Source organism: Serpula lacrymans, assembly GCF_000218685.1.
Source record: "Serpula lacrymans var. lacrymans S7.9 unplaced genomic scaffold SERLAscaffold_6, whole genome shotgun sequence".
NCBI lineage: Eukaryota > Fungi > Basidiomycota > Agaricomycetes > Boletales > Serpulaceae > Serpula > Serpula lacrymans.
In genome coordinates, this window is record NW_006763295.1 from 781,950 (window position 1) to 792,474 (window position 10,525).

A 10,525-nucleotide genomic window follows, 5' to 3' on the forward strand; every position below is an offset into this window, starting at 1 on the left:
GTGGGGCCTGTCGGCGTTTCACAGACGTCATCGTTCTTTACTGCTCCCGGTCTTTTCTGATTGAAACGGAATTTGTCTCGAGGAACGTCAGGAAAAACATAGCGGGGTTGAATCACACCCGCTGGGGCATTCACCCAGCGACGAACATGTGTTGTTCATCTTCGTCCCTCGTGATGTGAACGAGGCAAATGATAAGAAAACACACGATTTGGGGCATGCAACGTGAATATTAATAGGTTAATTAACATGCATATGGATCATCATGATATGGGTGACATAGGTCTGTGATGAGAGACAAAACTATGAATTATAATACACAGAGCAAAAAATATGGCAGAGCGACATGCAAGAATAGCAGCTGTATGATAGTGAAGACGAGGACTGTAGAGATTAAATACACGTGGAATAGGGGAGCAGACTCTTAGCCGGGGAGAGTAATGGCGCCAACGCTATCGACGTTGTTGCGCGCCGCCTTTGAACCAGTACTGACAAGATGTGCAGTATTCTTTGGTAGTGAGAGTGATCGTCTCTTTTGCATCCGGACCGAAAAACTAAGGAAATTGCGAATTGAGTGCTGGCGAGAACGGTATACGAAGGTGCTTACTCGGTCACAGTGGCAGTCTGGACAATAACTTGGGTGCCGAGACGAATGGATGCAGTAAGGACTCATGCAGTCTAGCTTCCTCACTTTCTTCGTCTTATACGGTGGTCAAAAGGGTGAATAATATATTGAGTTGGAGTGAATACACACCACTTTGTAATGCTGGAGAGGCGCGGGGTTGTGAGTGGGGATTCGAAGATCACAGGAGAAGTCACTTACCCCGCAGCCATATTTTGTTCCTTCGCTGTGAAAAAACGTGCACAGTCAGCAGCGACCAGAATAGGAACGGCCAATAGGAACTGACGTTTCTAGGTTGCACATCCCAAAATATGTGTGTGGCGGACAGCTATAGGCTGGCGGAAAGGGGGACAGTGATTACTTTTGGAAGGCCGGAAGAGGGTAAGACAATGAAGATACCGACGGTGAAGATGTGGGAATGTAAATGCGGGGAGAGAGAAAGAAAGGACGGCGAGGAAAGTAAAGTGGGGGGAATGTGTTGGTGTCAAGGAGGGAGGGGGTTTTATAGTGAAAATTAGATGAGGGACCGGATATAGAGTAAATAAGAGAAGGATTTGTAGAGGTTAATTGATGGGCAAAGACTGGAGGAGAGTCACAAGACCATGAAGAGAGATCAGACACGATGTGACAGGACAGAAGCGGGAAAGAGAGACAGTATAGGGATTCGGTGTAGTATGTTCGGAAACGGACGTGTCTAAGTGGTATTTTAGTAGAAATGCGGGGTCACAGGAACGAGACAACACCGTCTGCAGCGCACGGATCCAAAGCTCCGATCACCCGGGATTGGCTATCCACACATCCCCCAGCAACTGAATTCTCGGCTAGTCTCCACATCCACCATCACCGCACCTCCGCGCTCACAGAAATACCTCCAGATGCACTGCAAAAAGGCCGTGGACAATAAAACCTTGACGGAAGAACAGCACACGGGAATGCAGTCACGGCATGCCGACATCTGCCGGACCGCTTTGTCTCTGTTTGCTACAATGAAACTTCCTGCAAACAACGACACACAGCGTCACGCCACAGTCCATGTAGCTTGAATGTCGACCGCACCCTCGTCCTCGTCCTCCTCACCGTCCCCCACGACGCGCTCAAGGACACTTCTTTTCATCTCATATAGAGACTCACGAGCACGCTCATCCCACTTCTCTCGCCCCCAGCTCTCTTACGATGATCCGTATACCGGCACAGACGAAAGCGAAGGCCTTATAAACGCCAACTCAAGACACGTTGCAATTGACGCAGACTTGCCTCCAAAATGGTGGGATCTAAACGTGTTTTTGATGCGCTTCTTGGATTCTCTGACATCTTTAATTCCTGTCTCGTGTCTATGCAGGGTTGATATATCCGAACAGGTCGAGGAGATTCTAGCCAGCACTCAAGTTAAGAGTATGTCTCACACGTCCTGGTCCTTTCTACCCGAGTTGATGTTCTGGTCACTTACCTCTAGTAACCGCGCTCGACAAGCTCCATGCACGACATGTACTACCCGGTTTTGCGGACCGGAGTGCTGAGGAGAAGGAGATAGAGACGGCAACGACCGACATTACCAAAGTAAATTCATCAACCTGCCTGCTTGACCCATTCTTACTTCTGGTTCCCATTTTACCTTTCATGATTAGGATTTTCGCCGGTGTCATACTTTCATTCAACGGATAGGCCCAGGACAGACTCACACTTTCCCTCCATCCTCTCACGCCGTCCCAAGCAATCAACACGAGCTTCTAGCCGCAAAAAATGTGCAACGAGGTCTTGCTGCAAGAGTGCAGGCTTTGAGTTCGACATTTCGAAAGAAGCAACGTGTTTACATGGAAAGTACGTGCCCACTCCATCGGGCTTCTCTAACTCAGCTGGACTAAACGGTTTTGACATCCTTATCCTCGGTTTGTTTTAGATTTGCAAGGGCATGCGATCAAAAATCAAGATCTGCTTATTGCATCAGGAACAATCACTTCCCGTGGTTTAGAAGGCATGACCGCAGTTGACGAAGATGTGGAAGCCGCTGTAAGTTATACCATCTTCATCCACAATCTCGGCTCATCAGTTTCCCCTTTTTACTCAAATTTGTAGTACCAAAGTCAGGCTCAAGTGCTGGACAACAGATTGGCTGACGATATCCGGCTGCGTGATCGCGAACTCACGGAAATTGCCAATTCGATAGCTTCTCTGGCGGAGCTTTTTAAAGATTTATCAGTTCTGGTCATTGATCAAGGCACCCTTCTTGATAGTGTGGAGTACAACGTTGAACAGACCTCGGTGCAGGTCGCTGAGGCCGTTAAAGAGTTGGATGTTGCAACACGGTACGGTGAATGTGTAGATGTGACTCGAAAGCAATTTCTTACTAGCGTTCCCCCCTGTCATCGGAATACAGGTACCAAAAGAATACAGGTCGACGGAAGTGTATATTTCTCCTGCTCTTGATCATATTCGGTTTGATCATCGTGTTGATTTTCAAACCTCGCAGAGGATCTTCTCCACCCCCACCTCCCCCGCCGCCTATTTCTTCCGCAGACCCATTTGTACCTGTATACTTCCATAGACGGACACTCACATGACCGAAACGCAAGGACATTCTTTAGCAGGATTGGTTTTACCCGATGTTAATTCGACGCTAGCAGTATGTGGACAAGGAAGGAATTTTCAAATCCTCTATTCAACGATAATGCGAATCATATAATTATGGCATGTAATGCGGTACGATTGTTCACGTCTTTACTTATGCCAAGGTTATGTTGCATCTCGGCGCTGCATAATGAAGTTAGATCATTCACGTGTTGAATTTCTATTGCAGACCATGCTGTGCTGTGCTACATCCACTCGTTCAATCTGACCTCCATTAAGCACTTTCAGTTAATCGATGACTATCAGCAACTATTTGGTAGGTATGCAGTGCGTTTTTCTTCCACGTTTTACGGTGATAAATAACCTTGAAGCTTGAAAAAGGGAAAGCTTTACGGTCAGATGGTAACAGTGAATACATGCATCAGCTATGAAATACTGTGACCGGTATTCTTCGATATATGCAAGAGGGAAGAGTTGCCCATGAGTTTGGACGTGAAGGCACGATGCATAGTTTCAAGCCACGCCACCGAAACTTGACTGATCTTGGGTCCCTGCATGAACATATCACTTAAATGCCCTGGAGTTAGTGTGCTTTGAGAGACAACAACGAGGAAAGTGATTGTAGTTTCGGTGCTAGCCCTAAACCCGTTTGGGATATCTAGGGCTAATCAAGTCGTTTCGTGAGATAGAGCATTAAGGTATGTCCAATGACCTGTCCAGCCGTATTGCCAACCATCGAAGGAATCGAAAAACCCTCTTCCCTGACCATTATACACGTCAGTATCCGTCCAGTTCCACCCCAGCGCTCCCCCACCAAGATCGTCGTTCTCTGAAATGAGGAATCCCCCTTTCCTGAAGTCTAATTTCTTCACAAGCTCTCTCATCGCTAACTGTGCCAGACCTCTTCTTCTGAATTTGGAATCTACGTAGAGAGTTCCGATACTTCCATCCGCATGCATCAGTACCCACGCAACTGGCGTTCCACTACTGTTTCCTTCACTAGGTTGATCCCTGATGCACACGGAGCAGGGAGAACGTGACAGCAGATACTCCTTCGAGCGTGGAATGTGCGAGGTCCCGCGCACAGTTTCGATATCGGATTCTTGGAGTTGGGAAATGAGCCAGTCAGAAGATGAATCGCTCGACTCTTCATTTGCAAGTATAGGCGGTAAAATGTATCGCATGCACGGGTTTTGGCTGGCTGAGAGAGGACGCAAGCACGACGCCCATTTCTCATGTACAGCACCTATCAGAGCCATGCCAGGCTCATCCTCGTTCCTCTCTGTCGGAGCTGCCATTGTAGTCGTCTTCGATGGCTGCAGGTCTGAATAGTATTTTGGGGCCTCCACGAGGGAGAGCTGCAAGACTGATCGGATCACGTTCAACACATGCGTCTCTTCTCCCTCTGTCGGAGAACTGGGGGACGATTCTGCTGAACAGAAATAACGAAACTGATGACTGATGGGATTGAATACCAGTACGGAATAGAGGTCCGATGGCGAGATGCTGGTCAAGGGTTGGGACGTCCATGCTAGCACCTTGGAAGGGTCCACAGCGCTTATGGTGCTGCTGCGAGGGTGCGAATTGACTGAATTCAGAACACTTCCGAGCACGGTCAGGGAATATGGCGTGTGTGCCGACAAGAGATGAACGAGTGCTGGGAATTCCTCTGGTGAACTCACGTCCACCGGGAAAAGTGACAGGGAGATATTCATTTTGGGATCAATGGGTATGTCGTTTTTTTTTCCCCTTGTCAAGCTACGACTGTGGCTAAGGTGTATCACAGAGACTACCAAAAGTGCATCACAATAAATATTCCATCCCACTCCCGCTCTTGTTGTGACTCGAAAGCTGGCTTACGTAAATGTTATAAGACCTCGGAGTCCGACATACGGTCACTATGATACCCAAGTTGCAGAAGATGCAGTGCGCTCGGTATATGGACCTTTAGAAGCTCCATGGCATTCACGAACACTCTGCGTGATGAAGGGCATGTTATTATAGCATGGCTAAGAACAGGTGCATGGAATCGATGGATAGCTGGAATCCCGAGCGGCGCTCATCAAGTAAAAGAATGTGCATGATGGAACGTGTTCACACCTGTTCGTGCCAGCTTCGAGTGTCTATACCTGGCAATGAAGTGATATACAAGTCGACTTATCAGGGATACAAGCACCCGCGCCAAGATAAGATAGGCTGTCTTGCTCATATCAATTAGCTTCCGATCGACGGTGTCGTTATCGTTCGTTCGAGGTGGCGTTACGTCTTACAAGAAGACTTGATCGAGCGCGAACTTTCAAAATATCGAACTCAACTTTGTTTATAGATATGATCATGCATTGTCAAGATCTGACATATCAGCACTGAACAAGCAATGGGGAAGGTCTGGATCGACTGAAGTGGTACCATACAATCTACAGATAACATCGATATAGGTTCATAAATAGGACCACAACGTGTCATCCCATTACACGTAGCTGAAATCAGCTCATTTTGCTTGTCCATGATTTTCTTTCTGTCATTGATTTCCAAATGCCCTATAACACACAGATCGCTCGAGAACCCGCGGACATGAATTGAGAGTGGTTGAAGCAGAAGGTCCTAGATACGTTCAGAAGTAAAGTCCCACCCATCCCTGCGGAGACCTGATCTTCAAGCTATCTCCACCATCTTTATTGCCAACCCAAGGCAGTTCGCTATTCGGGCGGCCAGGTGCTGCAGAAATCATACCCTGGACCCCATGACCAGTGAAGGATTGTGACTTGAGATCGATTTGGCCGTTGAATTCCGCTTCTTTGTATGTGAGGTACATGTCGCCTTTCCGTTCGCACGTGTGTGTGCTTGAAATAACGCGATGCAAGCGACTAGGATCGCTCTCGTAGAATACGTCCGTACGACCCGCACCGGAGATGGTTTCCAAGTAAGCGACATCGGACGATTGAGGATCCGGGTGTACATGGACGTTGGTCACACCATCGCCATTCCTAGTCTGAATGGTGGTAGAGTTGACAATCGAGATATCTCCAACGACCCAACCGCGCCAGACCTCAAGGGACATCCGCGTAGCCTGGATATTTGTGTTGGGAAGGAGCAGGTTGAGATTATCGTTCGAAGCATAGAGGGTTACAGACATGTCGTCGAGCACGACGTTTCCTTCTGTAGCGAATTTGAGTTGGGTGGTGGAGCGAGATGCAAGCTGGAGTTTCTTCAGGTTGCGAGGGATGTAGACAGTCATATCGTACCGCATGCAGAAGGATCCTGAAACCGGGGTCTGTAGGACAAATTGGCCCTCCTGGGTCGAGCCAACTGAGGTATCGTCAAAAGAATCACTGTCATCTCTGCGGAGAATCAACTCGTAGACTATTTCGGTGGCATCTGACGCTCCTTCAGCCACGACCAAAGTACCAGAAGCTATTCCGCTGATTTCCAGAGAATGTTCGGATTCGGTGCCGACGGGAACAGTAAAGTTTGTTTTGGATCCCATGTAGATGTGGGATGCAGAGGGGCACCCTAACGAGGCACCATAAGCAGGTAAACCTTCCAGACCAGTGGGAGAAGGCTAGTGAACGGGAACAATTTACTGGGTCAGCTACTTGGAACATCAAAGTGTCACGTACGGTCACAAGCCATTTGCCAAATTTCAAGCCATTCCACACAATCGTTATGAGAAGGACAATGCCGAAGGCCTTCCAGAACAAGCCGCAGCTGATGACCCCCCTTAGTGCTGGGAAATGCAAGAATTTACACTCAAGACACTTACTCTAAACCACAGCAGATACACCACTTCTTGCTGCGTTTTCTCTTAGGCGCTGTTACTTGAGGTATCTCTGTAGAGAGGAAGCCATTTGAGGTAGCACTGTTGTTTAATCCGATGTTGTCTTCCTCATCCATATAAGCAGGATCTACTGGACTGTGCAACGCTAACCGTCCTTCATCGCCGGGGATAGCTCTATCTAGGATCGCGATTTAGGTCGATAACTCTTACACGATGCATAATATTGCATGAAAATCGAGCTCACAATCGTCCCAGCGTTCTTTGAGCTTTAACCCGGCCGTGACGGCGGCGACCATCGTAAAGAAACCGAGGCCTCCGTTATTGTTGTTGTTGGTATTCCTGCGAGGAAAAGGCATGCTTTAAACGAACGAAAAGATACTGTAAAAAACGAGTACTAGAGTCTGGAAAAAAGAATGTCTGGAAAAAAGGATAAAATGAATTTGCCCCATGCTGAGTACATAGTGTCTTTTAAGGGATGATAAAGACGCGAACTGACCTGGGCGTCAATTGAGAATTTGATGTGTCTTCTTTTTCTTAGGCGCTGTGAAAGCGTTTCCCCAGAATGTGATTTGTTGTCTGTCATTCTGACTTGAGCAGGACCTGCAATTGGCGGAGAAATGTCGAGAACAACAGGGCTGAGACAGACGAGGCAAGGCACGTCCGCGCGTGTCGGAATACAAAAGCATCTAGATAGATTTTGATAAGTTTTTTGTTGCATACGGTTCAGGGGGGTCGGAATGTTCATCCCGCTGCGTACCTGGAAGCGCAAAACGAGGCTCGAGAGTGATCCATAACCCGCGTTGGGATATCCTGCTCTGCTCACCGTACTCATTACAATGGGCGATGCTGGTGCCAAGCCCGTAGATGTCGGTCCTTCTGGTAACTACCAGACTACCAGGTTGCACAGATCCACCCACATGCCAATCTAGAAGTTAGGAGAAACATGCGGTTAGCGCCGGCGGGTGATCCCTTCAAGTAATCGGTGGCCTGGTAGCGCCAGCCCGAGAATATCTTACAAGCACGCTCTTGCGACGAAAATTTTAGGCAAGTCAATTAGCACCTTTCAGACATTTCTCCACAAAACGGTTTAATGAACGGCTGCAAAATATATAGCACAACGAAAAGTATACAAAATAGTACACTCAACAACAAACGATTAAAAGTCCCGCCAACGAAAACATACAGCTAAAATGCTGCATCAAGCATACCGTCTACATGAGTAAGGGGATCGACCATCGGTCACGCAAGAGCACCCTAGTCAAGCGATCCCCATTTAGCAGTTGAACAAAGCGGATTCATCGATCTCGGAAACGTACCATAGGATCCCAGGGGGGTAGCACCACTGCATGTCCGTCCTCTATCACCTTGACGAGCTCTTTGGGCGCAAGCGACTTGTGGACGACGACTTGGTACACATACCTGCACATGTACAACCTGAGTTCTGACTCGAAAGATGTATCTGAAAGAAAACTCACTGGTCGAACCACTTCTCGCTCATCACGTTGAATCCCTTCTCTCCGGATGTCTCACCCCAGGAGTTCTCCACCTTGAACCGCACGGGTCGACCGTTCTCGTCGATGTGAACACCAGAAATGACCATGGCGTGTGTCATAGCAGATTCATTCATTTGCAATCTTTCGGCCTTCGTGAGGGAGAGACTGATGTTGAATGCATCCTAAGGAGAAAAGGTGAGCAGAGGGGCGACCTAGGAAGGTAATACTTTGATACCTCGTACTCGAAGAGGTCAGTATCCATAATTCCTACACCACCGCTCGAGTCGGAAGACTGGCCAACATCACATCCAAAGAATACAGCCTGGCCAGCCTTGATGGACTATATACAATGTTAGCCCGATACACGTGATTCATAAAGGGATAGAACATACTCTAACCACAGCGGCCTTCAGGTTCTCTATCTCGGTGTTGACGTCTGCGAGATAATCAGTGTTGAGCAGCTAGGGTGAGTGTCTTGTCCACTTACACAGAACTGGGCGTCCACCCCATATGTTACCAAGCTTGCTCACAGTGTACAGCTTAGAGTATTCGTTCCTCGGGTCATTAATAAGGGAGAAGCTGTCCATAGGCTAGAAATGGTCATGAGCAGCTGGAAAGCCATAACATATAGCTAAGTGCTCACGGAGTACTTTCCAACAAATGCCTTAAAGAACTCAGTTGGGGTGCCCTCCCACTTTCCTGCTTTACCGCTCTCGTCATAATAATCCCAGGTGAACGGCTCGTCAGGCTTCGGAGGCACGCCTAATGTCGCGCTCATGATGGTATAAATCTCTTGCATGAGCTTCTCCTTCTTCGCACGTAGCGTCGCAAGGATAGTTTCTGCAGTGAGCGAGGAATCTGCATGTAGGGAGCTGCTGAGTGAGCGTAGGGTGATGGCGTGTTCACGGAGCTTCTTCATTAAAAGTGAATTCATAGGACCGGAAAGCGAAGAGTGGAAGGATTCCGGGTAAACTTGTAGGGGAACAACACCATAGTGCTACAGAAACAAGGTGAATTGGTGTAAATAACAACTACGACGAGACCCTTACCTCGAGAAGATTGACGACCATGTCCCACTGACCACCATCGCTGATAAGGTCATCAGAAAGGAAGTTCACAAGTCGATCGTCAATTGGGAGATCAGCAGTCTCGATGGAGAGCTCAAGATAATAGTTGGACTTGTTGAGCTTGTCCCAGAAGAAAAGATAGGACTGTTGACACGTCAGACTCGGTACAGAACCGTTTGCTATTCGGCCGCGCATACCTGAGATAGCTGGAACTCCTTCAGCTTCAACTTCTTCATGATATCATACCGAAGGATATTCGTGGTAGCGAACAACCAGCACCGACCACTTGACTTTTGGTTGGTGACTGGGCCAGTCTTGAAGTCGACCTCTGTGTTGAACACGTGAGCGTTGGCTATATGCGCGGACCGCGAAGACAGGGCAGAACGAATGTCAGTGTGAGAGAGGATAGTGCGAGCAAGCTGAAGCTTTGGGTCCGCTGCAGCTGACGATTCCCATGCAGCGACATTAGACAAAGATATGGACCCGTCAGCTGAAGATGGAGAGGTGACGATGGATGGTGGTGTATCCTGAAGGACGTCTTTCTCGTTGATAGACTCTGCCTTTGACGAACGTACGACAGATGGGGAGGGTTTCGACGGTGAGGCACCCATGATTGTAGACTGTGAGCTGGGGATAAGGAACGAAGGGGTAGCACCGCTTACAGTTGAGTACCATTATATATTAGGACGGTCTCTATCGCGAGACGCGCAATGCACGATAACACAACGCTTGTGATTGGTCACAAGCTCTTTCACCGCATGTACCTTCTTCGGATTAAAGTGCGACTCGCTCGCAGTGTGCGCTATCCTTCACGACACCGGACCATACCAACATGTTATCAACCCCACCGGCTATCACAAAGGTGAAATCAAAACATTAGAGCTAGCTCTCACCGAGTCGTGGATGTGATGCCCCACCCATTGACATGGTCATAGTGGGAAGTGTTCAAAGAGTTGTGTCGCGGTGGCGAACAGCTCGGCGCACTGTAGGTAAACGTTAACGTTGT

At 48.2% G+C, this 10,525-nt stretch overlaps 5 protein-coding genes across 5 annotated transcripts; 1 reads left to right on the forward strand and 4 right to left on the reverse strand.

The window, feature by feature from the left end:
* Positions 1-210: 210 nt before the first annotated feature.
* SERLADRAFT_465347 (uncharacterized protein) lies at positions 211-1,514 on the reverse strand (the record flags this gene model as incomplete). Its single annotated transcript, XM_007317404.1, has 6 exons — positions 211-551; positions 605-697; positions 752-763; positions 821-845; positions 906-954; positions 1,023-1,514. 5 exons carry the CDS (start codon positions 920-922, stop codon positions 450-452), a joined length of 249 nt encoding a protein of 82 aa, XP_007317466.1.
* Positions 1,515-1,662: 148 nt separating this feature from the next.
* SERLADRAFT_437096 (uncharacterized protein) lies at positions 1,663-3,177 on the forward strand (the record flags this gene model as incomplete). The annotated part of the gene is made up of 7 exons (XM_007317405.1): positions 1,663-1,883; positions 1,959-2,011; positions 2,073-2,176; positions 2,245-2,437; positions 2,517-2,626; positions 2,693-2,922; positions 2,994-3,177. 7 exons carry the CDS (start codon positions 1,663-1,665, stop codon positions 3,175-3,177), a joined length of 1,095 nt encoding a protein of 364 aa, XP_007317467.1.
* A 382-nt stretch (positions 3,178-3,559) lies between these two features.
* On the reverse strand, positions 3,560-4,991 carry SERLADRAFT_465353 (uncharacterized protein; the record flags this gene model as incomplete). Its single annotated transcript, XM_007317406.1, has 1 exon — positions 3,560-4,991. The coding sequence occupies one exon, from the start codon at positions 4,897-4,899 to the stop codon at positions 3,853-3,855; it is 1,047 nt and encodes a 348-aa protein (XP_007317468.1).
* Positions 4,992-5,211: 220 nt separating this feature from the next.
* On the reverse strand, positions 5,212-7,514 carry SERLADRAFT_465355 (uncharacterized protein; the record flags this gene model as incomplete). The annotated part of the gene is made up of 5 exons (XM_007317407.1): positions 5,212-6,743; positions 6,802-6,889; positions 6,945-7,137; positions 7,204-7,376; positions 7,456-7,514. 4 exons carry the CDS (start codon positions 7,313-7,315, stop codon positions 5,796-5,798), a joined length of 1,341 nt encoding a protein of 446 aa, XP_007317469.1.
* A 740-nt stretch (positions 7,515-8,254) lies between these two features.
* SERLADRAFT_348280 (uncharacterized protein) lies at positions 8,255-10,130 on the reverse strand (the record flags this gene model as incomplete). The annotated part of the gene is made up of 8 exons (XM_007317408.1): positions 8,255-8,378; positions 8,435-8,634; positions 8,688-8,792; positions 8,845-8,888; positions 8,940-9,042; positions 9,096-9,449; positions 9,502-9,663; positions 9,717-10,130. The coding sequence occupies 8 exons, from the start codon at positions 10,128-10,130 to the stop codon at positions 8,255-8,257; spliced, it is 1,506 nt and encodes a 501-aa protein (XP_007317470.1).
* Positions 10,131-10,525: the final 395 nt, after the last annotated feature.